At 34.5% G+C, this 27,376-nt stretch overlaps 2 protein-coding genes, 1 long non-coding RNA gene and 1 other non-coding gene across 4 annotated transcripts; all 4 read right to left on the reverse strand.

Annotated features, from left to right (window-relative positions):
- Nucleotides 1-2,578: 2,578 nt before the first annotated feature.
- LOC114188106 (ent-kaur-16-ene synthase, chloroplastic-like) lies at nucleotides 2,579-4,686 on the reverse strand. Its single transcript, XM_028076635.1, has 6 exons — nucleotides 4,624-4,686; nucleotides 4,326-4,543; nucleotides 4,121-4,241; nucleotides 3,754-3,851; nucleotides 3,440-3,663; nucleotides 2,579-2,683 (listed from the first exon to the last, which is right to left on the reverse strand). Exons 1-6 carry the CDS (start codon nucleotides 4,653-4,655, stop codon nucleotides 2,579-2,581), a joined length of 798 nt encoding a protein of 265 aa, XP_027932436.1. The 5' UTR covers nucleotides 4,656-4,686.
- A 453-nt stretch (nucleotides 4,687-5,139) lies between these two features.
- Nucleotides 5,140-6,242, reverse strand: LOC114192052. The gene is made up of 3 exons (XR_003606057.1): nucleotides 6,186-6,242; nucleotides 5,581-5,633; nucleotides 5,140-5,159 (listed from the first exon to the last, which is right to left on the reverse strand). It is a non-coding gene; the product is annotated as an uncharacterized LOC114192052 (long non-coding RNA).
- Nucleotides 6,243-11,311: 5,069 nt separating this feature from the next.
- On the reverse strand, nucleotides 11,312-11,418 carry LOC114165636. The gene has a single exon (XR_003599745.1). It is a non-coding gene; the product is annotated as a small nucleolar RNA R71 (small nucleolar RNA).
- Nucleotides 11,419-19,942: 8,524 nt separating this feature from the next.
- Nucleotides 19,943-23,614, reverse strand: LOC114192037 (ent-kaur-16-ene synthase, chloroplastic-like). Its single transcript, XM_028081590.1, has 3 exons — nucleotides 23,401-23,614; nucleotides 23,234-23,327; nucleotides 19,943-20,048 (listed from the first exon to the last, which is right to left on the reverse strand). The coding sequence occupies exons 1-3, from the start codon at nucleotides 23,597-23,599 to the stop codon at nucleotides 19,958-19,960; spliced, it is 384 nt and encodes a 127-aa protein (XP_027937391.1). The 5' UTR covers nucleotides 23,600-23,614; the 3' UTR covers nucleotides 19,943-19,957.
- Nucleotides 23,615-27,376: the final 3,762 nt, after the last annotated feature.

Below are 27,376 nucleotides of genomic sequence, written 5' to 3' on the forward strand. Positions count from 1 at the left end.
TGGCATTGGCATATAGTGAGTGAAAGGAATGGTGTCGCTGTTGCAAACACCAAAGTGGGGGCATATATATATATATATATATATATATATATATATATATATAACTCTTGGAACAAAGCGAAGTGCATGTGTTGGGTTGTGTTATGTTGTTTTCTCTTATATAATTAACTACGTAATTAATTATAGAGGATAGAAGGTGTTTAAGATACACTTAGTCAAACATTTTGTAAACTCATTTACTCTTACGAATTTCATTAATAATAGATTTAATTACATCTTTTATCATTCAACTTGTTTTGTTTCTACAACTTCCCACAACACTGATAACTGTGTAAAATAATATTGGGCACATTTTCACAAACAGTGCAGAAAAAGGAAAACATTGGTGAACAAGAGGACAAAGATCATTTACTATTGTTGATAAAGAAAAAGAAAAATCAAATTGATGCCACTAGTTGATGACATGCATTGGTGCAGTAATCAACCACGCTTTTCAAGATAGTTTCTAGGAGCATTGGTATGTTCAATTTATATTCTTCTTTACCCTTCCCCTATACTTAAATAAATTAATATTTTATTATAATATAATATTTTATTAGAAATAATTGATGTAAGATGTATCTTATTTGTAGAAGTGTCAAAAAACACTTTTTCCATTTCTTGAAATGAATCTTTGTTCGAAATATAATAGTTTGGGACACTTAAAACATTTTAGTTCAATATAACTCAATTAAATCCAAATATAAACTGATACTTTATCTCTAGATGTTAGATGTGCTTAAAAAAGTTACTTCTAAGCCAAACTACTTCAGAAGTAAACAGAATTAGTATATAAAATTAGTTATAATTCAATTAATGATTTTTTTCAAAATCAAAGTTATCACTTAAATGATAATTTTAAAATTTTAGAATGGTCACGTAATTGAAAAATTTGTTTATTTTGATGACTAGCACTTACGTGATAATTTTAGTTTTATTTTGTTTTTTATAATATGAATAAATGTAACATTCCATTTTAGTAGTACAAAACTAATAACATCAAACATTTTATACTACAATATAAAGTAGAGCACGCGACTGATGTATATGACAATCAACCTTCTATAGTTATCCAAAATATACTAAACTAGTAGTACTATAGACATAGAACAATGTCATAAGCAGAACTTAAATATGACATAGTTTGTCAAAATAATTGCTTAACAGAGAAAAGAATTATAATTAAAATTGTTCTTCAAAAGGGTGCTCTAAAGAGCAAAAACTACCACTAGTATAAATAACGGCATCTCCACCCTTGGAAAGATCTCACACCAAAATTTAGTGATCATTGCAAAAAAGAAAAACCATACAGGAAACAGACACAAAGAGAAAAGGATAAGCTAATTGCAAAAAAGAAAATGAAATACACAAATATACAATACATACATACATACATACATACATACATACATATATAGATATATATATATATATATATATATATATATGTATGTATGTATGTATGTATGTATGTATGTATGCTTATCAATATACTAGATTGTGGCATATTCCATCTGCAGTTCTGAAATTCTCACAAGATTTCCTTGGAAGAATCTACTCTTCAAATCTGCCCATATTTTTTCAGCCTTGTCCATCCATAAGATGCGTTGCCTAATGGAAGGAGATACAAAATGCATTATCCAAGAAACAACCATATTATTGCATCATTTCCAAGCTTGGTACAATGCATCTTCTTTTGATGGTTCAGATTTAGTGCCATCGATGAATTATGACTTGTTCTTGGCACTTAAAATTGTAACAAAGGACCTGCTCCAAGAATGGTAATTGGTGGTATCCAGAAGGGGTGAAACAAGAGGAACAACATGGTTATTTCCAAGGTGAAGATAAAGATGACTTTGCAAAGAAATGGTTTGCACATATTGAGTGGTATTAGACTGCACCAATTCTATACTTATGTTGAACAAAAAGAAACGAAAAGAGGGAAGAAACCAAGAGAGCAATAATAAGAAAGAAACGGGAAATAGCAGCAGATGCGTAGCAGAGCTTTTCAAAAGAAGAGCTTTGATACCATCTTAACATTCTTTGGACCATTTAGCATGACCTTGTTGAATTTTGTATGCATGACGCTACTAATCTCAATGTAATCAATGAGAAACATGAAGAAAAAAGGAGCGACAGAGAAAAAGTGAAATAGGAAGAAAAAGGGTATCTTATTGATATGAATAAGAGTACACATGATCTCCTTTTATAAAATAAGAAGATATATACATAGGGAAAATAACCGGTTAGGAAAAGAAACTACCACTTGTCAGGAAAAGAAACAAACACCTAGGGACCACACTAACACATAAAATGGCTAAGCACCACTAATGAGTCATTATTTTCCTCCATTCTACTAGCCTTTATGTACCCATTTAATTGTTTTTCAGTGCTTAATTGTTTATCTTTAGTGTGTTTTCATCTGTTGGGCTTTATTGGGCCATTATTCCGAATTTGGGTTAATTTCACATTATTTGGCCTAATTTTCGTTTTTAATTATTTTTAGGTCCTTGGGTGAAGCAATTTTTTAGCTTAGAAATTAATCTTTAGATGAAGAGAATTGCCACATCATTTCCACGTCATTTCCACGCCATCTAAGTGAATAACCCAACATTTCAGGCCCAATAGTGGCATTTTTGTAATTCTGCACCAAGTACTGGCATTTTTATAAATAGTAGTGGCATAACTGATTTGACCACTAGATTTTCAGGTCTTTTATATGGCTAGCCACACTTATCTTCTCCAACCTCCATTTTCACGTTTTGAAGCTTTGGTGGGTGTCCAGAAAGGTGCTCCTTTTGTTTTTCACGTTTTTGCACTAGTTTTTACCATTTTTATGCACATTTGACAACCCCCACGTTGGGGTTTTCGATTTTTTATATCACAGTAGCGTTTCATTACATTGAAGCTTTAAATTCAATTTTGCTCTTGAATTTGCGTTTAAATACCCAAGTTAGGGTTTGATGTTCTGTTTTTGTGAACCCCGTTTTGAAGTGCTTGTATGCTCCATTTTCATGTCTAGCTAAGCTTTTTACATTGATTCCTTGACGAAATTGAAATGAAACCATGAGATTGTTGGTCGTTTTTAGGTTCTACGTAGAATTGCATGTTTCAGGTTGCGTTTTCATGATAAAATGCGTTTTCATGCTTAATGGCTCGTTTTCATGCTTAATCTCAAATTCGAGCTTTGTGCACATTAATGGCTCGTATTCATGCTTAATGTTTATAGGTTGTGTCACAACTTGCTTCAATCTGTGGGTGTTAACTGCTTGAAACTTGTTATGCTTAATGACATAATGAATCCATGGTAATTTTTGCTTAGTTGATTACTTAGGGTTCATGAGAGCAAAATCGAATATAACAAGTAATTTGGTAATCTGTGTTTGGTGCAAGAAACTACCTCTTGGTCGACATAACAACGAAGCTTATCAGCGTATAATCTGTAAGGGGAGGATTCCTGCTTCAGAAGCTGTTTCGTCCACAAACTCTGTCTCACCAAAATTGATTCATCAGGATGTATAATGGCTTGTGAACCCTTATAAAGCTCTATCACAGCACCAACATCCTTCAAGTACCCTTTCAAGGACTCAGCAAATTTATCTTCAGAATATTGATAAAATGGATCTGCGACGACACAACATACATATTAGTTTACTTGGTATTGATCCAAAAGGTAAAAACTTTGAACAGCGTGAATGTTACAAATGATCAAACTTGAAGATACATCATAGCCATTGAGACGCAAGATTCGAAATGCCATTGCACAGGTGGTGGGATCTAAGAATATATCTTCCGCTCCTTGCACCCAAAATCTGTTTATTTTTTCACAAATTATATATATATATACAGAGGGAGTCAAGGGATTTAAATGAGAAGTTATATGCTGAATATTTTGAATAGAATGGTATCTGAACGAATGCTTTGAGTGTTTTCAAACTTACTATCAAAGGATGTTGAATATCTTGAATAGAATGTTATCTCTATATTTTCATCACATCACATGCTTATAATTTTTTTCCCACCTCTCAAGTAACTGACATGATGTTAATAACGGATGCATGCGCACTAAATGGAGTATTACCTGTATGTATCATCCAATACACTACGAATTTCCTCTTTGAAATGATGATTAATACCCAACCTTTCAAGACTATCAATCATACAGAGTCGAGCATATATATCCAGAGGGTGAATTTTCGGAACTGATTTGACAAAAAAAAAAGAAATTACCCTATGAAAAATAGTAAATAGACTTAAATTAAGAGAAATACAATTTGGAAACACACCTGCATTTCCAAATTTTTCTAGTACAGATTGGAGGTAACCAAGACATTCAGCATTCTTAAGGCGCTGAAAAACACCTGCTGTTGTAGCAGGTGAATTGAACAAAGATCCATTCTTTCTTTGATATTTCATGATTGTTTTCCAATCTTGTGAATCTTGCATTCCTTCTGAAACATATGCTTGATATTCTCTCCACCCTTCTGAATTTCTTTGTTTACCTCTGGACAATTACGCCAGAAAGAGGTCAGTTTGGGGAAGTTAAGCAAAAGGAAAAAACAAGATGTCTCTACTAAATTCTACCTTTGGAGTTCTATTTCTCTCTTTTGGATCATTGTATTCGATCGTAGCTTCAATTGGAAGATTAATGCCCAAATTTTGTGCATATTCTATCAAAGAAGGAAAATTGATACCAAATCCTATGGGAAGGTGCTGCTTCTCATCCTGGATTGAGGCAATGTTTGATTTAATAAAGTGAAGACCTGGAGGAATATCAGGAAACATGATTTATACAGTAGCAGAGAAAGAAAGGGTTAGGAGAAGAGTAAAGTACCCCTATTAATTTGATCTTCTCCGACACCCCATTGCTTTAGAGCAAGGATGGATGCTAAGGTAGATAAGAGAGCATCATTCATCAGTAATGGATGGCGATCAGGAAGACCCCAAGAACCATCTAAGTGTTGATTAGCCAACAACCAATTTAAGCACTGAGGGAAAAGTGGAGTCTGATGAGAAGCTGGAGAGGTTATCATTGCCACCCAAGCTGTATCATATGAAGAAATCGAAAGTTCAACCTTGTTGAACAATTTCCTGATTCTGTCTTTTGACTCCCCAAGGCACTGCATGCAATAAAACATACATTTCATTCCCTCAAAGTCTCAAAAATCGTCTACTACTACAAGTGTGGTTACAATGTCAAGATTTTCGCTGTCTTTTCAACTGTATCATGACCACTATTGCAACTGCAATTTTATTTTTTGGCAATATTATTCATCACAATGAAATCTACAATTGCAGAACAAGTTATTCCAAAAGTAATTCTTCCATAGTCAATCGATGAGTAACTCCTTTACACTACACTTTTCATTTCTTTTAATCTAACAGATAAAGATAAGTTACTCAATAGAACTATTTGATTGAAAGAAATCAAAGGTGAGGATAAGGAGTGATTCTTTTGAAATTACTCTTAGATTAACCTTATGTGTCCTCTCTTTCTCTCTCTATCTGTAAATATATAACATAAGTACATGCATATCATACCCAGGATGTATTCTCCATTTTCTCCTTCACATATGATGAAGTCACCAAAGAATCTGTTGAAAAGGAAATAAAAATTAGAGAGAGGAGATGCGCATAGTTCCGTATGCACATAAGACAGGAGCCATCCAACGTTGAAACAAATAAAAAAAAAGAGAGGAGAAAAACATCAAGTCAAATATTTAATTTGCAACTCGTTATAAGCAGAAAGGAAACATATAAAGTCAAATCCTTTAGGTTTTTTCATATCATTTCCCAATTTCCATTTGAGTATGTATACAGAAAACAAAGAAATTCACTTTTCTATCTATGCCTTTTCTTTAATTCAACAGCTTCATATAACTATTTTCCTCTTCATACTGAAGAAAACAAACAAAGAATCAACCAAGCAAGCAATAAACTTCCCAGTTCCAGCCAGCAATTTACAGACCCAAATCACATTTGAGAAAGTTTGCCACTACAATTCCAAAACTTGAGAAATATTTATTCAATGCAGCAGCTTCAATTCACCGAACTCACGAAATTAAACCACGAAAAAAGAAAACAAAATGGTTCCATAAAAAAAGAGAAAGTTTGCATGGCTCTATTGGAAGAAAAGAGAGAGGAACCTGAAGTTGAAGAACTGCAGCAGAGAGGATTGATGAGGCGTGAGAGAGACATGGCATTGGCATATAGTGAGTGAAAGGAATGGTGTCGCTGTTGCAAACACCAAAGTGGGGGCATATATATATATATATATATATATATATATATATATATATATATATATATATATATATATATATATATATATATATATATATATATATATATATATATATAACTCTTGGAACAAAGCGAAGTGCATGTGTTGGGTTGTGTTATGTTGTTTTCTCTTATATAATTAACTACGTAATTAATTATAGAGGATAGAAGGTGTTTAAGATACACTTAGTCAAACATTTTGTAAACTCATTTACTCTTACGAATTTCATTAATAATAGATTTAATTACATCTTTTATCATTCAACTTGTTTTGTTTCTACAACTTCCCACAACACTGATAACTGTGTAAAATAATATTGGGCACATTTTCACAAACAGTGCAGAAAAAGGAAAACATTGGTGAACAAGAGGACAAAGATCATTTACTATTGTTGATAAAGAAAAGGAAAAATCAAATTGATGCCACTAGTTGATGACATGCATTGGTGCAGTAATCAACCACGCTTTTCAAGATAGTTTCTAGGAGCATTGGTATGTTCAATTTATATTCTTCTTTACCCTTCCCCTATACTTAAATAAATTAATATTTTATTATAATATAATATTTTATTAGAAATAATTGATGTAAGATGTATCTTATTTGTAGAAGTGTCAAAAAAAACTTTTTCCATTTCTTGAAATGAATCTTTGTTCGAAATATAATAGTTGGGGACACTTAAAACATTTTAGTTCAGTATAACTCAATTAAATCCAAATATAAACTGATACTTTATCTTTAGATGTTAGATGTGCTTAAAAAAGTTACTTCTAAGCCAAACTACTTCAGAAGTAAACAAAATTAGTATATAAAATTAGTTATAATTCAATTAATGATTTTTTTCAAAATTAAAGTTATCACTTAAATGATAATTTTAAAATTTTAGAATGGTCACGTAATTGAAAAATTTGTTTATTTTGATGACTAGCACTTACGTGATAATTTTAGTTTTATTTTGTTTTTTATAATATGAATAAATGTAACATTCCATTTTAGTAGTACAAAACTAATAACATCAAACATTTTATACTACAATATAAAGTAGAGCACGCGACTGATGTATATGACAATCAACCTTCTATAGTTATCCAAAATATACTAAACTAGTAGTACTATAGACATAGAACAATGTCATAAGCAGAACTTAAATATGACATAGTTTGTCAAAATAATTGCTTAACAGAGAAAAGAATTATAATTAAAATTGTTCTTCAAAAGGGTGCTCTAAAGAGCAAAAACTACCACTAGTATAAATAACGGCATCTCCACCCTTGGAAAGATCTCACACCAAAATTTAGTGATCATTGCAAAAAAGAAAAACCATACAGGAAACAGACACAAAGAGAAAAGGATAAGCTAATTGCAAAAAAGAAAATGAAATACACAAATATACAATACATACATACATACATACATACATACATATATATAAATATATATATATATATATATATATATATATATATGTATGTATGTATGTATGTATGTATGCTTATCAATATACTAGATTGTGGCATATTCCATCTGCAGTTCTGAAATTCTCACAAGATTTCCTTGGAAGAATCTACTCTTCAAATCTGCCCATATTTTTTCAGCCTTGTCCATCCATAAGATGTGTTGCCTAATGGAAGGAGATACAAAATGCATTATCCAAGAAACAACCATATTATTGCATCATTTCCAAGCTTGGTACAATGCATCTTCTTTTGATGGTTCAGATTTAGTGCCATCGATGAATTATGACTTGTTCTTGGCACTTAAAATTGTAACAAAGGACCTGCTCCAAGAATGGTAATTGGTGGTATCCAGAAGGGGTGAAACAAGAGGAACAACATGGTTATTTCCAAGGTGAAGATAAAGATGACTTTGCAAAGAAAATGTTTGCACATATTGAGTGGTATTAGACTGCACCAATTCTATACTTATGTTGAACAAAAAGAAACGAAAAGAGGGAAGAAACCAAGAGAGCAATAATAAGAAAGAAACGGGAAAGAGCAGCAGATGCGTAGCAGAGCTCTTCAAAAGAAGAGCTTTGGTACCATCTTAACATTCTTTGGACCATTTAGCATGACCTTGTTGAATTTTGTATGCATGACGCTACTAATCTCAATGTAATCAATGAGAAACATGAAGAAAAAAGGAGCGACAGAGAAAAAGTGAAATAGGAAGAAAAAGGGTATCTTATTGATATGAATAAGAGTACACATGATATCCTTTTATAAAATAAGAAGATATATACATAGGGAAAATAACCGGTTAGGAAAAGAAACTACCACTTGTCAGAAAAGAAACAAACACCTAGGGACCACACTAACACATAAAATGGCTAAGCACCACTAATGAGTCATTATTTTCCTCCATTCCACTAGCCTTTATGTACCCATTTAATTGTTTTTCAGTGCTTAATTGTTTATCTTTAGTGTGTTTTCATCTGTTGGGCTTTATTGGGCCATTATTCCGAATTTGGGTTAATTTCACATTATTTGGCCTAATTTTCGTTTTTAATTATTTTTAGGTCCTTGGGTGAAGCAATTTTTTAGCTTAGAAATTAATCTTTAGATGAAGAGAATTGCCACATCATTTCCACGTCATTTCCACGCCATCTAAGTGAATAGCCCAACATTTCAGGCCCAATAGTGGCATTTTTGTAATTCTGCACCAAGTACTGGCATTTTTATAAATAGTAGTGGCATAACTGATTTGACCACTAGATTTTCAGGTCTTTTATATGGCTAGCCACACTTATCTTCTCCAACCTCCATTTTCACGTTTTGAAGCTTTGGTGGGTGTCCAGAAAGGTGCTCCTTTTGTTTTTCACGTTTTTGCACTAGTTTTTACCATTTTTGTGCACATTTGACAACCCCCACGTTGGGGTTTTCGATTTTTTATATCACAGCAGCGTTTCATTGCATTGAAGCTTTAAATTCAATTTTGCTCTTGAATTTGCGTTTGAATACCCAAGTTAGGGTTTGATGTTCTGTTTTTGTGAACCCCGTTTTGAAGTGCTTGTATGCTCCATTTTCATGTCTAGCTAAGCTTTTTACATTGATTCCTTGACGAAATTGAAATGAAACCATGAGATTGTTGGTCGTTTTTGGGTTCTACGTAGAATTGCATGTTTCAGGTTGCGTTTTCATGATAAAATACATTTTCATGCTTAATGGCTCGTTTTCATGCTTAATCTCAAATTCGAGCTTTGTGCACATTAATGGCTCGTATTCATGCTTAATGTTTATAGGTTGTGTCACAACTTGCTTCAATCTGTGGGTGTTAACTGCTTGAAACTTGTTATGCTTAATGACATAATGAATCCATGGTAATTTTTGCTTAGTTGATTACTTAGGGTTCATGAGAGCAAAATCGAATATAACAAGTAATTTGGTAATCTGTGTTTGGTGGACTTTCAATATTTTTATACAACTGTTAAATTTCTCTGCATTGCGAATTAAGTTTTATGTTGAAACAGAATCTGCCAATCCCCCCTATGTTATAGTGTTGTGTTCGTTTGGAAAATTGAATCTTTGAACAAGAACATTGGTCGTTGGGAGATGATTCTGGTTGGTTACCATAAATTGCATTTATCTGTTTTAATTTGGTGGGGTACGACCTCTATCAAATTTGGTGTCGTTGTTGGGGACCAATAGTTTTGTTCAAAGTAAAATTTTCAGTGTGTTTGTGGTCAGTGTATTGATGTGTGTGTCGTTCAAGTGTGGTTGAGTTGGTATATATGTTCATTGTGATAGTGTTTTTGTGTAGTGTGCATGTTGTTTGTGTAGTTGAGTGAGTAGTGTCGCGGCGCATGAATAGTGTCATTTAGAGTAGTGAATAGTGCATGAATAGTGTCAGATTCTGGCCCAGTAGTGGAATTTTGTTCTGGTAGCTGAGGTGTTTGTTTTGACTTGAAATTTTTTCTCCCCACTTCTAAGACCTTGAACTTGATGGAAAAAATAGTTGGAGTAGTTGGTATGGTGTGATTTGAGAGATTCAAAAAAATTTTGGACTGATTTTCAGTCAAACGTCAAAGGACCATAACTTTTGCTCTAGTTACCAGAATCAGTATTACTTTTTATGCATTTGGGGTGGATATTAATTTCCTACCTTGGCAAAACCCGCCCTGCTGATTATCAAACTCAGATTCTCCAGAAAATGTCGTTTTCTATCTTTCATCAATGTTTTTTGTGATTTTTCTTCATTTTTTCCACTTTTGAAAGCATTTTAAAAATACTTACACTTTGAGTTTCTAGCTGATATTTTTTTTTTGTGGTACTATTTTATCACTTAAGGGACAATCCTACTAATTTTCAAGTCATTTGGAGTTCGTTTGAGTATACTTGTAGTTTTACCCTTTGTTATGCCAATACCACTAAAATTAATGTATTTTGGTGCATGACTAGGGGAAATCCAAGTGACTTACAACCATTTGACCATGAGATTGATAGGACCTTCCACATAAGAGTTAGGCATAATAGGAATCCATTTGTGCATCCTGCATATTATGTGACTTTTCCTGATTCTTCTGATTCTCCTCATACTCCTGACACACCTCATTCTGTGCATTCTTTGCATTCTGAGCATATTGTGTATTCTGATCATTCTGATTTTCATACTGATAATATGGCTCAACCTCCTCCACCTCATGAGAGGACAATGAGTGAGCTCACTGCACCAGAGTTCACTTATGACAGTTTATGCATTCAATATCCTGAGGAGGAAGTTTCGTATATTTTAAAAATTGGATTAATACACTTGTTGCTAGAGTTTCATGGACTTGCAAGTGAGGACCCGTGCAAACACTTGAAGTAGTTCCATGTTGTGTGTTTCACCATGAAACCTGCAGATGTCCAAGAAGACCATGTCTACTTGAAAGCTTTTCCTCATTCCTTGGAGGGCAATGCAAAAGACTGGCTGTACCTTGCACCCAGGTCCATCACGAGCTGGGATGACTTGAAGAGATTGTTCCTAGCCAAATTCTTCCCTACTTCCAGGACAACAACCATAAGGAAGGAAATTTCTGGCATCAAGCAATAGTCTGGGAAGAGCCTCTACGAATATTGGGAAAGGTTCAAGAATCTTTGTTCAAGTTGCCCCCACCATCAAATCTCTGAACATCTCCTTCTACAATATTTTTATGAAGGCCTGCACCATATGGATAGAAACATGATTGATGTCGCAAGTAGTGGCGCTCTTGGTAACATGACCCTAGTTGCAGCTAGACAACTAATTGAGAACATGGCTTCTAATTCTCAATAATTTGGCACAAGGAATGATGCCATAGTCGTTAGAGGAGTTCATGATGTAGAAGCAACCGAATACACCAAGAAGTTGGAGACTAAGATTGATGCTTTACCACATTGGTCAACCAACTTGCTTCCAATTAGATAACTTCAGCAGCAAGAGTTTGTGACCTTCGTACATCCGTTGATCATTTAACAAACTCTTGCCCAGCATTGCAGCAACAGGCTACTTCTTCTACACTTGTGGATACTCCTTAGGCGTATTCAACTAATATTTTCAACAATAATAGGCCCCAACACCAACAACAAAACCATGATTTGTCAACAAATAGATAAATCCAGGATGGAGGAATCACCTTAATCTGAGATCGAGAAACCAGGGCAACCCACAACAACAAAACAATAGTTTCAAAACGTGCGACCACCTCCTCAACAAAGAGTTATGCTTACACAAGCTGCTCATATTCCACATGTACCTACATTAGCTCCTACTGCACATGCACCTTCATCTTCTACTTCATTAGAGGAGTTGGTCAGAATGATGACACTTTAGAATATGCAATTCCAGCAGGAGATTGGAGCTTCAATCCAGACTTTGACAAATCAAATGGGGCAGATTGTTATGCAACTTAATCAAGCATAGGCTCAAAATTTTGATAAGTTGTCATCACAAATGGTGGAAAATTCGAGAAATAAGAGTGTCATCACATTGAGATCTAGGAAGAACATTGAAGTTTCCATTGCTCAGCCTACACCTGAAAAGGAAGTCGACCCTACCACACTTCAAAGAAAGCGTGATACTCATGCAGTCGGTCCTTCCACATCTAGTGTAACTCCTACGCCTTCCACCTCTACTGTTGCACCTTCCATCCCTCTCCCTTTCCCTCTAAGAGCCATTCCAAGCAAAAAGATGGAAGAGGTTGACATGGAGATCTTAGAAACATTCAGGAAGGTTGAGGTAAACATACCTCTGTTGGATGCCATTAAACATATCCCCAGATATGCAAAGTTCTTGAAGGAGTTATTCACACATAAGAGGAGGCTAAAGGGAAACGAGAAGATCATCATGGGGAGAAATGTGTCAGCATTGATAGGAAAATTTGTTCCATAGATTCTTGAGAAGTGCAAGGACCCAGGTACATTTTGTGTACCTTGCATCATAGGTAACAATAATGTAATGCCTCTGTCTGTTTTTAAATCTCTTTCTCTTGGACCCCTACAACCTACAGGTGTGGTGATTCAATTGGCAAATAGAAGTGTTGCCCACCCTGCAGGTTTAGTTGATGATGTTTTGGTTCGTGTTGGTGAATTGATTTTCCTTGCTGATTTTTACATTCTTGATATGGAAGAGGGATTTTCACATGGTTTTGCGCCAATCATTTTAGGTAGACCATTTTTGAAAATTGCATGAACGAAGATTAATGTTCATGCAGTTACTTTGTCCATGGAGTTTGATGATATTGTGGTGCTTTGATATTATTGATGATGTTGTTGATTGACATATTTCTGATTTTCACCCTTTGCATTGCATGAAATATGCATCTGTGTCTAAATTGTCTGAATTTGCATGCATTGATGTTGACTCTGATTCATGTTATGATTCTGATTCTGATTTCGATGTTGATTTCGAGCTTTACTCTCTGTGTGATGTACCATATGATTTTGATGTTACACGGTCAGTATGCACTAACCATGTTGCAGGAAGTACATATGCATCTGATTGTTATGTTGAGGAACATGTTGTGGAATCCATTTCTCCCTCCCCTTTGGTTCTTGATATTCAGCTAGCATCCAACACTCTAGAGTTGAAACCCCTACTAGACAACCTCAAGTATGTCTACTTGGAGGAGGAGGAGAAACTGCCCGTCATCATTTCCACCTCCCTCACTACTGAACAAGAGCAAAGGTTATTGCATGTTCTTAAAAAGCACAAGAAGACAACTAGATGGACATTGGCTGACATTCTTGGTATTAGCCCATCAACATGAATGCATAAGATATTGTTGGAAGATAGAGCAAAGCTAGTGAGACAGCCACAAGAGCGACTCAACACTGTGATCTCAGATGTTACCAAGAAGGAGGTGACCAAGCTTCTACAAGCTGGGATCATCTACCCCATTTTAAACAGTCAGTGGGTCAGTCTCATCCATGTTGTTCCTAAAAAGACAAGCCTCATTGTAGTCAAGAATGAAAAAAAGGAGTTGATTCCAATCAGGGTGATAGAGGTCGTACCCCACCAAATTAAAACATATTAAATGTAGTATATGAAAGTGAACCAAGTCGTCTCCCAACGACCAATATTTTCATTCAAAGCTTCAATTTCCAAATGAACACAACAATAACACAGGGGGATTTGGCAGAAAAATTTGGAATGCTAATCACAGATTAAATTGAATGCAAAGAGTGATTAAAACCGTATTGACATCCTTGATTCAAACACAATTTCACTTATCATAGGACACCAAATTAACACCTCTGCCTTCTCTCAGTCCACTAGATAATAATCCACTAAGCGAAAATTACAATCTAGCTTCATTATGCAATTAAGCAATGCACATATCCTTAAATTCCTGACAGCCAAGTTACATAAATTAAGCATGAACATAACTTAACCCAAACACATGCAATTACTCTGTAAATTAAGCACAAACAGATTCATCACAATGCATTCCCGAATTAGACTAAAGAGACATGGTAGATTTCACAATCAAACACAACCCCAAAGCTTCATTGCATTTTTCATCAAGGAGTCAATACACGAATTTAGCTAGACATGGAAATGAGCAATTAGACACCACAATTCTGGAATCACAAAAACAGAACCAAAATCCCTAACTTTTGAATTCTGAAAATGCAAATTAAGAGCAAAAAGAGAGATTTCAAAGCTCCAATGGAATGTAGAACGGTGCTATGATATATAAATGCGAAAACCCCATGAATGGGTATTGTTCCAAGTCAATGAAATCACAAAACGAGCTGTCCAAGCAAGAAAATGAATTCAAAACGTAAAACCCTCAATGGGTGCTGTCAAATGTGCATAAAAATGGTAAAAATGAGCCAAAAACGTGAAAAATCGCAAAAGGCACCTCCATGGAAGCTTGGAGAGAGAAAATGGAGTTTTAAAGAGAGGTTGAAGATGAAGTAGCGGCTCCTCCCTCCATGCAGACCTAATTTCGTAGTCATTTCACCCCTGCCACTCATATTTACAAAACTGTCATTATGAGCTATAGAATTACAAAAATGCCACTCTGGGCCTCAAATGTTGGCCCATTCACTCTGCTGACGTGGAAATTACATGGAAATGATGTGGAAATGATGTGGCGACTCTCTTGAACTGAATATTGATGTCCAAGCTCCAAAATTGTTTCACCCAAATACCTAAAAATAATTAAAAACAAAAATTAGGCCAAATAATGTGAAATTAGTCCAAATTCGGAACAGTGGCCCAATAATGCCCAACAGATGAAAAACACTCTAAAGATGAACAATTAAGCACTAATCAACTGTCTAATAGGTACACAAAGGCCAGTGGAATGGAAGAAAATAATGACTCATCACAAGGTGCAAAACAGTTGGAGAGTTTGCATCAACTATAGAAGGCTAAATCAAGAAATTAGGAAAGACCACTTCCCCTGCCTTTTATTGATCAGATGCTTGAGTGCTTGGCAGGTAAGTCCCACTATTGCTTTCTTGATGGTTTTTCTGGTTACTTTCAAATCCATATTGCACCTGAGGACCAAGAGAAAACCACATTCACCTGCTCCTTTGACACTTTTGCCTATAGAAGGATGCCTTTTGGCCTATGCAATGCCCTTGGCAATGGCGGACCTTTATTGGAGCAGGGGTGGGCCATGGCCCCCTCTTAATTTTTTAATTTTGTTTATATTATTATTATATATATATATATATATATATATATATAAATTTTTTTAATTTTTTTAAAATTTTCAAATTATATGTAATATATAATGAAATAGAAGTTTAATTTAGTATTTTTTTATTTATTTTAAATATAAAATTTAATATTAATAAATAATAAAATATAAAATCAAATGTAATAAAGAATAAAAATATTTATTAACATATTTTTTATTTTTTCATTGTATTTTTAAGTTTTTCACAACTTATTATGATCTCACACTCTCACATCTTTTGTTTTTATTTTGAAAAAAAAACAGTTAAATACAAATTTGTTATTTTTGTTCTCATTTCTCATTTGTTTTTTTTTCATTCGTGAAAAAAAAAAGTAAATTTTTGATATCATCACTTGATAATGAAATATTTGTTTAATAGTTAACATTATTTTTTACCATATGAGTCTTATATTCATTTTTTTTATGATTATGAGAGAAAAAAATGATTGTTCTATGTGTTTTTTTATAACTATCTTTTATTTGAAACTTGATTGTCATTGATTTTTCTTTTAGTGACTCTTAATTTTTCATTTTTTAATTAAATTATGATAAATTATTTTTTAATCTTAAACTTAAAAAAGAAATAGATATATTGATGAAGAATAAAAGAATGAATTTATTTGTTAAAAGTGGTAAAAAGAAAGTTATCTGTGGCGAGGAAAATAATTCAAATTCAATATTTTATCTTAACGTATCCTAAATTATGATACAAATGATATTGTTCAATTAGAGGAACATGTTTTATATTAATTATTTGGAACGTGTTTATATTTACATTGAAAAATAAATAGTTGACAATTTTAGTTTTAATTCAATTATTGATGAGTTCAAAAATCTGAAAGAACGAAGGACAATCCATTACATATGTGTGATTTCTTTTGTATGTACAATTATAGTAAATTATTTATTCATTTTTATTTTTATTGTATTAGTGAGACTAATTAAATATATAAATTTTGAATTCTGAATATATTATTTTGGCTCCCCCAAAATTATTGGTCAAGATCCGCCACTGGCCCTTGGCACATCCCAGCGATGCATGCTTAGCATTTTTAGTGAATTTCTTGAAAACTGCATAAAGGTGTTTATGGACGATTTTATTGTGTATGGATCCTCCTTTAATGCATGTTTAGACAGTCTAAACAAAGTTTAGAATAGGTGCATCCAATCTAACCTTGTTCTCAATTTTGAGAAATACCATTTCATGGTAGAACAAGGCATAGTTTTGGGGCACATCATTTCGAGTAAGGGCATTAAAGTTGACCCTACCAAGATTTCAGTTATTTCACAATTGCCTTACCCCTCTTCTGTGTGAGAGGTTCGTTCTTTTCTTGGCCATGCAAGGTTTTACAAGCGTTTTATTCAGGATTTCAGCAAGAAGGCCCTTCCACTATCCAAGTTGTTGCAAAAGGATGTTGACTTCATCTTTGATGGAGGATGCAAAGAGACTTTTGATTGCCTCAAGAAGGCCCTGACCACCACTCTGATCATTCAGGCACCCGATTGGACGGTCCCGTTCGAGCTTATGTGCGATGCATTCAATTATGCATTGGAGGTTGTTCTGGCTCAAAAGATTGAGCAACAGCCGAGGGTAATCTGCTACGCCTCCCAGACATTGGATGTTGCCCAAGCAAACTACACCACAACAGAGAAGGAGCTTCTTGCGGTTGTTTTTGCACTTGAAAAGTTTAGATCTTATATGCTTGGTTCTCTTGTTGTTGTGTTTACTGACCATGCAACTCTTAAGTTGATTAGATGGATGCTCTGGCTCCAAGAATTTGATTTGGAGATCCGTGATAGGAGCGGAGCACAAAACTTGGTTGTAGACCACCTAAGCAGGATTAAGAGGTCTACTGATGATGCTTCATCGATCTGGGATAATTTTCCCGATGAGAGTTTGTTGACACTTTCTTCTTTTCCCTCACCTTGGTTTGGTAATATTGTGAATTATCTTACTGCTTCTCTTTTTCCTCCCCTAGCATCCAAAGCTCAATGTGATAAACTCAAGAGCGATGCTAGGTATTATATTTGGGATGACCCTTATTTGTGGAAGATGTGTAGTGATCAAGTTACCAGGAGATGCATTCTGGACCATGAGATTGACTCGGTCCTCAAATTTTGTCATTCATTTGCACCTGGTGGTCATCTAGGCACACAAAGGACAACTCGCAAGGTGCTAGATTGTGGATTTTATTGGCCCACCATCTTCAAGGATGCATGGAGGATTTATAGCACGTGTGAGCATGCCAACGAGCAGGAGGAGCCATTTCTTGGAGACAACAGATGCCTCAACAACCCATGTTATTTCATGAGGTCTTCGATGTTTGGGGTATAGATTTCATGGGTCAACAACCCCTTGTCTCTTTTGGTTTCACTTATATCTTGCTTCTATCGATTATGTTTCAAAATGGGTGGAAGCTAAAGCCACCAAAACTAATGATGCTCGGGTTGTTATGTAATTTGTTAGGTCTCACATATTTTGCAAGTTTGGAATTCCCAGAGCCATTTTTGCAATATGATGAGTGCATATTTTTGCCCTCATTTAATGTTTAATTCTGGGTATTTAATTGAATTTGTGTGCTTAAAGATTGATTTAATTGGGATTTTCTATAATTGGGTTTATTGAGCATGAGATACAAAAACATGTTAAAAATAGCTTTTTAGTTGCATAAATGTTCTTTGGATATTTTGAGGTGTGTTAGTGCAGCTGCAGCTAAGTTGAGCTCATGGAGGTGTGGAAATAAATTGATTAAAGCTTCATGACACCTTAAAGATAAATCCAAGAATAAGAAATTATCAAAAGCACAAAAATCCAAGCCAAGTATTGCATGAAGACGACAAGAAAAGCTTGAAAAAGTGAAGAAGTTTGGCTAAACCAAGAAGAGAGGAACAAAAAAATTGGACCTTGCAGTTCTCTTTATCTTTATGATAAAAGATAATTTGGGAAAAATATATCTTTAGATATTTTATTTGATATTTTTAAATAATACTTATCTATAACAAATTTGATAACGCTGTCGTCAAGCGATCAAATTAATACTACTTATCTATTTCATCAGTAGACATATTACTATGAGCATCATTATATCTATCAGTAAATATATCAGTGTGATGTGATTCTGGTGTTGGTTGATCTAACATTTGAATCGTGTACTCATTCACATCAGTGCCCAATTGTTCCATCCTTTGATTCATGCTCCTTAACATTATCATTTCATCCCTTTGCTCAACTATCGTCTTCATAAGTTTTTCTAAGGTGGCCTCCATAGCTTTGTCTTTCATTAGCTGACTTAAATCTTCTGACATTTGTTCAGCTCTAATGGCCAACTTTAGAAGCATAACTCTGTCTCACCAAAATTGATTCATCAGGATGTATAATGGCTTGTGAAGCCCTATAAAGCTCTATCACAGCACCAGCATCCTTCAAGTACCATTTCAAGGACTCAGCAAATTTATCTTCAGAATATTGATAAAATGGATCTGCGAAGACTACAGATTAGTTTACTTGGTCTTGATCCAAAAGCTAAAAACTTTGAACAGCGTCAATGTTACAAATGATCAAACCTGAAGATACATCATAGTCATTGAGACGCAAGATACGAAATGCCATTGCACAGGTGGTGGGAAATATATCTTCCGCTCCTTGCACCCAAAATCTGTTTATTTTGTCACAATATATATATATATATATATATATATATATATATATATATATATATATATATATATATATATATATACACACACACACAGAGAGGGATTCAAGGGATTTAAATGAGAAGTTATATGCTTCAACAAATGCTTTTGAGTGTTTTTCAAACTTTCAAAGGATGCTAAATACTTTGAGTAGAATGGTATCTCTCTATTTTCATCACATAACATCACATGCATATAATTGTTTTTCCTATCTCTCTAGTAACTGACATAATGTTAATAACAGATGCATGCACCTCAAATGGAGTATTACCTGTATGTATCATCCAATACACTATGAATTTCCTCTTTGAAATGATGATTAATACCCAACCTTTCAAGGCTATCAACCATACAGAGACGAGCATAAATATCTAGAGGGTGAATTGTCGGAACTGATTTGAAAAAAAATAAATAAAGAAATTACCCTACGAAAAATAGTAAATAGACTTAAATTAAGAGAAATACAATTTGGAAACATACCTGCATTTCCAAATTTTCTAGTACAGATTGGAGGTAACCAAGACATTCAGCATTCTTAAGGCGCTGAAAAACAGCTGCTGTAGTAGCAGGTGAAATGAACAAAGATCCATTCTTTCTTTGATATTTCATGGTTGTTTTCCAATCTTGTGAATCTTGCATTCCTTCTGAAACATATGCTCTCCACCCTTCTAAATTGCTTTGTTTACCTCTGTGGACAATCTAAATTCTTGGCCTCAAAAAGTTGGGTAAAGGATCTCAAAAATGAGAAATAGTTCTTAGACAGGAAAAAAAAATCTTGAAAGACATCCAAAATTCTACCTTTGCAGTTCTATTTCTCTCTTGTGGATCATTGTATTCAAGATCGTAGCTTCAATTGGAAGATTAATGCCCAAATTTTGTGCATATTTGTCAACACCCAATTTCGTCCGACAACAAAAAATTAGTCAATTAACTCCAAAAAAAAATTAAAAAAATATACTATTAATTTGATAGTGAATATATTTATATATTTTATTTTATTTTTGTTTTATTTTATTTTATTTTTTATTTTGTTTTTACTTTCTTTCTTTTTTTGACTTTTATCTTTACTTTGTTTTATTTTATTTTTCTCTTTTTCGTTTTGTTATTTATTTTTATTTTCCTTTATTTTCTTTCTTTTTTACTTTTCCTCTCGTTCTCAAACAGTTTTTTTAAAGGAAAGAAAAAAAAAAGACAAAACAAGAAGGAGAAATAAAGGTCGTAGAGTTTGTAGTGATTGGACTTAAGTAGACTAGCTTTTCCTTATTTAGGTGAGGATCAGGCGTGCAAAGTCTGGATTGCAGTGAGTTTTATACGCAAAAATGGAAATTGCACTGTGTGGAATGGTAGGATGGCTGAGATGCAAGAAGCAACCGCCCTCTAGCACACGGCTCAAGAATGCTAGAACAGGAGAGAGCAGTTGAAAGGAGACAGAATTTTCAAACAGAGGGAGGATTTTTATCACTTCCAAAAAAAAAAATAGGGTGGAGAACAGAGAATGGAGAGAAAAAAACGGGAGAATAACATTTGGAGAGTAGAGGAGATACAAGCGAGCCAAGGAGGGAGAAAAGAAGGTGGGACGTGAAATCACCAACTGATAGAGACCGCAAGCTGCAAGGTAGGTACTTCATCTGAATACTTGAGTGCTTGAATGTTTAAGATGAACCTGGTGCCGTTGTGTGTTTGAGGATGTGGTCGTATATTGATGGTTGCGTGTCTTTTATTTGGCTCATTGAATCTCTTGTGTGCATTTCTACATTACTGTTACTTGAATCCTCCATTATCACCCTCGTCATCCTCACACCCTCATAGTACCTCCGGTCCTTAACGATGTCATTTCCCTTCATTCATTCACCTTCGACGAAACCAGTCACCTCCATATTACTTCATATTACTTCTCCTGCAGCCTGCACTTTGAATAGAACCTTTCACCATCATCCACCCACCCCCTTCACTACTCCATTCTCCTTCACATGTGCTTCACCGTAATCAACCAAAGCCCAACGCAAACCAGTTTCATCCCTCACCTCATTATCCTCTTTGCTTCACCATTGTTCCCAATCAACCGATACTTTCACCGTTGAACTAGTAACACATACCCCGCATACAGAACCAACCTCATCCTCAATTTCACAAACCTGCAACCCACACCCAAACAAGCCGAAACCCATCTCTACTTTGGTCTTCAAGCCCAAGTCTACACTTTTATTCACGTCACATACTTTCATTAGCACCCTCACACAGATTTCCAGCTCTAAAATCACTTTCACCGTCACGCACTCTTCCACCATCGATTCATCTTTTTTCCTCATCTTTATCATTCACCTGCGCAAAATCAAAGAAAAGATCCCCAATTGCAGTGCGAAACAACCACTTCCAATCGAAACAGTAAAATAGAGAAGAGAGGATATCGCCGGCAGCAATGCCGCCGGCAAGTCGGAGCTTCGAACTGTAGAGTATGGTCACGTGACGTTTGCGAATCTAGTCGCGGTGTGGCTGGCGCGGTGTGGCTGGCGCGGTGGTGGCGAATCACAGAGGCTATGACAGTCATCTCGCGCGCGGGAGAAGAAACGAGAAAGGAGACGATTCGCGGAGTTGGGTTCTCGCCGGCGATGCTCCCGTTGGTGGCTGGTGTCGACGGCGGCGTGCCTCGCCGGCCGTGGGACTTGCGGCAGCGGCATCGGCTCCTGGAATCATGGTGGCTCGAGGCAATGGAGAAAGGGTCTCGCGCATAGGAGAAGAAAAAAAAATAGGTGTGTCGCCGGCGTCGATGGGTGTCGCCGGCGAGCTCCGTGCGGTGGTGCGGCGAGGCAGAGACGGAAGTGGTGTGCTGATGGTCGGTGGCCAGTGGCAGCGTCTTGGTGTCGAGAGAGATGGAGAGGAGGCTTTCTTTGAGCAATTAGGTTTAGGTGTCTCATATGCCACATCTCCTTTACTTCGTGCACCCCATTCTTAATTCTACACCCCTTCTTTATATTTTATATTTTAATTGGATCTGTTTCACTTTTCTTCATACACCCCGGTTTTACTTACCCGCACCCCTATATCTCATTTTTGTTGAGTTTGTTTACTTTCTTCGCGCACCTCCATAATTACTGACCCCACTCCCCCTGCATGCTTCATTGTCTTCTTGGGCCTGTTCTATATTTACTTGTTGCATTCTCATTTTTATTGTACACACCTGATTAACTTCATGCACCTCCCGAGTTATTCATGCACCATCCTTTTTAAATAATTTCATCCTTTTATTTATCTATCTCCTTTTTATTTATTTATTTTTTTTTTTTAAAAAAATATTTGAAAATTATAAAAAAATTGCGAAAATAGAAAATCAAAAAAATAAAAACGTTCTCTTTCACTTCATTGTGTCTGTCCGGTCACTCGCACCGTGTGACACTTATTTTCTAAAAAAAACCAAAAATAGTTTTCTTTCTCTTTTAGTGTCTGTCCGGCCACTCGCGTCGTGTGACACATATTTTCAAATAATTCAAAAATACCAAAAAAATATAAATTTTCAAAATATAAAAACATCACCATTTTTAAACAAAGTTTTTTTTAGAACTACGTGATCCTTGATTCTCCACCGTGAGATACGTAGGAACAAGGCCAGTCCTTGTCAGGTTCACTTCCAAAAAATTAAATCATTTTCTCAATTGTTTTTTTTTAAGTATCTTTTAAAGAACTACGTAACCCTGATTTCTCACTTTAAATGAGAATACGTAGGACCAAGGTCAATCCTTGTCGGGCCCAAAAATAAAAAAAAAAATATTTTTGTTTCTTTTTAGTATTATTTGTGTCATTATTTTTGGGAAAATTAATATTTTGAAAATCACATCAACTTTGCATTTTTAATTAAAGGTACCGCCCTCGGGCGGGCGCGATAGGGTGCTAACACATTCCTTACGCGTAACCGATTCCCGGATCCAAAATCTGGTTTTTTCGCAGACTTGTTTTATTTTTATGGTTTTCCATAGTTTTCCAGAATAACTATGGTGGCGACTCCAAATCTCTTTTTTCAAACCCGTTTTCTTTTTTGGTTCGTCGTCCCGTCGCGATCCCGGTTGCGACAATATTCTATCAAAGAAGGAAAATTGATACCAAATCCTATGGGAAGGTGCTGCTTCTCATCCTGGATTGAGGCAATGTTTGACTGAATAAAGTGAAGACCTGGAGGATTATCAGGAAACATGATTTATATAGCAGCACAGAGAAAGAAAGGGTTAGGAGAAGAGTAAAGTACCCCTGTTAATTTGATCTTCTCCGACACCCCATTGCTTTAGAGCAAGGATGCATGCTAAGGTAGATAAGAGAGCATCATTCATCAGTAATGGATGGCGATCAGGAAGACCCCAAGAACCATCTAAGTGTTGATTAGCCAACAACCAATTTAAGCACTGAGGGAAAAGTGGGGTCTGATGAGAAGCTAGAGAGGTTATCATTGCCACCCAAGTTGTATCATATGAAGAAATCGAAAGTTCGACCTTGTTGAACAATTTCCTGATTCTGTCTTTTGACTCCCCAAGGCACTGCATGCAAATAAAACATACATTTTATTCCCTCAAAGTCTCAAAAATCGTCTACTACTACAAGTGTGGTTACAATGTCAAGATTTTTTATTTTCAATATTAAGCATTGCAATGAAACCTATAATTGCAGAAGTTATTCCAAAAGTAATTCTTCCATAGTCAATCCGTGAGTAACTCCTTTACACTACACTTTTCATTTCTTTTAATCTAACAGGGAAAGATAACTTACTCAATAGAATATAACTATTTGATTGAAAAAAAAAATCAAAGGTGAGGGTAAGGAGTGATTCTTTTAAAGTTGCTCTAAGATTAGCCTTATTTCTCCTCTCTTTCTCTCTATCTATAAATATATAATATCAGCGTGTGCATGCCATACCCTGGATTTATTCTCCTTTTCCTCCCTCACATATGATGCAGTCACCAAAGAATCTGTTGAAAAGAAAATAAAAATTAGAGAGAGGAGATGCGCAGAGTTTCGTATCCACATAAGACAGGAGCTATCCAAGGTTGAAAAAAAAAAGAGCTAGAAGAAAAACAAGTCAAATATTTAATTTGGATTTACATTTTCCTAAGAGACTATATGGACACGGCAACTCGTTATAAGCACAAATTGAAATATATAGTATTTTTAGATTTGGGCCAAAGATTTCAATAATTTAAAAAAAAATTGAAATATATAGTATATGGATTATTTATAATTGAATTTCATTTATTCCTTACATAGTTTGTTTGAAGTAATTATAATATTTTAGATTTTGATTTTTTTATTGGGATAAAGGAATTTAATTTTTATTTTAAGTCAAATTCAACTTTATTCTTGAGTCCAAGTTGGGTTAGTTCAACTTTCTCTTCAGGATGACTCATCCCGAATTTTGGTCTAGGTTGACTATTGAAAATTCAACCTCGGTTGACTAGGCTCGACTTTTAGTTTGGATTGACTCGTCTTGACCTTTAACTAGGATCATTAATTTTGACCTTCAGCCTAGGTCAACTCAGCTCAACCTTCAATGGAGGCAACTCTGTTTGAACTTTGACACAAGCCAACTTGGCTCGTCATTCGGTGGGATGACCCAACTCAACCTTCAACGACAACTGACTCGACTTGCCCATTGACCCGAGCCAACTAAGCTCGACCTTTGGCATAGACAAACTCAACACAACCTTCGACCTGCACCGAATGAGTTTGACCTTCAGATCGGGTCAACTCGGCTTGACCTTTGAGCTGGGTTGACTCGGCTCGACCTTCGACACAAGCTGACTCGATTCAAACTTCGATTCGAGCCAACTCACCTAAACCTTCATCCTAGGCTAGCTTAGCTCAACCTTCATCCTGAGTCAACTTGACTTGACCTTTTGTCCAGGTCGACTTTAGTAGATCTTCGGCCTAGACTGACTCAGCTTGACCTTTGTCACGGGCCGACTCAACTGAATCGTCGTCTCGGGCCGACTCGGCTCAACCTGATGTTGGGCTTACTCAACTCGACCTTCGGCTCAACCTGATGTTGTGCTTACTCGACTCGACCTTCAGCCCGTGTCGATTAGACTCGACCTTCGACCCATGCCGACTAGACTCAACCTTCGGCCCGAACCGACTCAAATCAACCATCATCCCAAGTCAGTTGGGCTCAAACTTCGGTTGGACCGACTCAATTGGACCTTTGTCCCAATTTGTCTCTATTCGACCTTCGTCAATATAATGAAATAAAAATGAGTGAAATTTTAAATTTCTTATGCTTTTTGAGAATATTTGCAAATTTTCTATATTATTCATTTAAAATACCTTTTAAAATTCTTTAAATTTAAATTTCGTTCAATTCACTTTATCCATAACAAGTATGTTAGTATAAACAATTTTAAATTCTTCAAATAAATATATTACTTTCTAACTTACCTCACCAAGACACAACTTTGGGATTTGTCATATCATTTCCCAATTTTCATTTGAGTATGTATATAGAAAACAAAGAAAATCATTTTTCTATTTATCCCTTTTGTATAATTCAACAACGTCATGTAACCATTTTCCTCTTCTTGCTGATGAAAACAAACAAAGAATCAACCAAGCAACTAATAAACATCGCAATTCCAGCCAGCAATTCACCCACCCAAAATCACATTTGAGAAAGTTTGCCACTACAATTCCAAAACTTGAGAAATACTTGTTCAATGCAGCAGCTTCAATTCACCGAATACTTGAAATTAAATTAAACCATGAAAACAGAGAAAGTTTGCATGGCTCTATTTGAAGAAAAGAGAGAGGAACCTGAAGTTGAAGAACTGCAGCAGAGAGGATTGATGAGGCATGAGAGAGACATGGCATATAGTGATCGAAAGGAATGGTGTAGCTGTTGCAAACACCAAAGTGGGGGCATATATATAACTCAAGAACAAAGTGAAGTGCATGGGTTGTGTTGTTTTTTGTGATATAATTAACTACGTGATTAATTATGGAGAACGGTGTTTTAGATACAGTATTTTGCTTTTAAGGAAGGATTTAAGGATGCGTCACTTGATGCATGGATCAAAAGGGGTATAAAAGGAAAGAAAAAGTGATGTTTGTTTGAAAGATGGAAGAGATGAAAATGAAAATATTTAAAAGTAAAGTTTCTGAACAATTTAACTATGAATAAAAAAAATATTTTAATAGATAAAATTGTTATATTATACTTTGATAAAAGATATAATTGTTTTTATCATTATAATTATTATTATTAGTAATATTATTATTATAACTATTATCATTATTATTAATATTGTTATAATAATAATAATAACTATTATTATTATTAATGTTATTTATATAATTATTATTATTATTATTATTAATTGTTCACAAGTTATTATTAATTATTCCCAATGTTTAGTAATAATTAATAATTAGTCATTATTATGTTTGAAGTGTGTGATAAATGTGGAAACTTCCAATTGAGTGCAATTTTTTTTATGTATTGAGTACTCAATAAATTAATTTTTTCAAATTAAGTACATGTGTTGTGGTAGCTAAGTAGCAAATGTGTTAAGTAGCTGACATATGATTATTATTTTGTGATGTCACCTTATTTAGTTAATGCTACATGTCATTTTGTTATTTTATAAATTTTTTATTTGCATACTTTTATATTTTATAATTTTAATATTTTAATATTTTAATTTAAAATTGTATAATTATAAAATTATGATTTTATGAAATATAAAATTATGATATATTGTCAATTTTTATTCAAATCATGAAATATTAATTTATAATTTTAAATTAAAATAATAAAATTATGTAATTATAAAATTAAAAATCTATAAAATTATAAATTATAAATTCAAAAATTATAAAATTATAAAACATATGGTGACCATTAAGAAGGTGGCTTAACAAAATACTAACTACGTCACTCTCTTAACCTGCACATCACCCAATTATTAACAGAAAAAATTAAATTTATTCACGGTCAGGAACTCGATTGAAAGTTTTCAAATTTATTAGAAACTTAAAACATAATTAGATCTAATAATTATTACTATACATTCTTTTCAATAGTTTTAATTTCATAATTAGCATTATTAATGTCATTGATGATGTTATTATTATTATTTATATAATAATTTTTATTATTAGGATTACTATCATCATCATTATTAATTATTATTATTATTATTAGTTATTAATATTGGTTCTTATTATGATTGAACAACATG

Source organism: Vigna unguiculata, chromosome 1, assembly GCF_004118075.2.
Source record: "Vigna unguiculata cultivar IT97K-499-35 chromosome 1, ASM411807v1, whole genome shotgun sequence".
Classification (NCBI taxonomy): Eukaryota; Viridiplantae; Streptophyta; class Magnoliopsida; order Fabales; family Fabaceae; genus Vigna; species Vigna unguiculata.

Coding starts and splice junctions, on each gene's coding strand:
- LOC114188106 (XM_028076635.1), bottom strand. CDS start 4,655: ATGATCCAAAAGAGAGAAATAGAACTCCAAAG. Junction 3,852..4,120: donor GTATTGGATGATACATACAG/GTAATACTCCAT, acceptor AAAAATAAACAG/ATTTTGGGTGCAAGGAGCGG. Junction 3,664..3,753: donor TGGCTATGATGTATCTTCAA/GTTTGATCATTT, acceptor GTGTCGTCGCAG/ATCCATTTTATCAATATTCT.
- LOC114192037 (XM_028081590.1), bottom strand. CDS start 23,599: ATGATAACCTCTCTAGCTTCTCATCAGACCCCACTTTTCCCTCAGTGC. Junction 23,328..23,400: donor AGAAGATCAAATTAACAGGG/GTACTTTACTCT, acceptor ATAATCCTCCAG/GTCTTCACTTTATTCAGTCA. Junction 20,049..23,233: donor AATTTTCCTTCTTTGATAGA/ATATTGTCGCAA, acceptor GGGTGTTGACAA/ATATGCACAAAATTTGGGCA.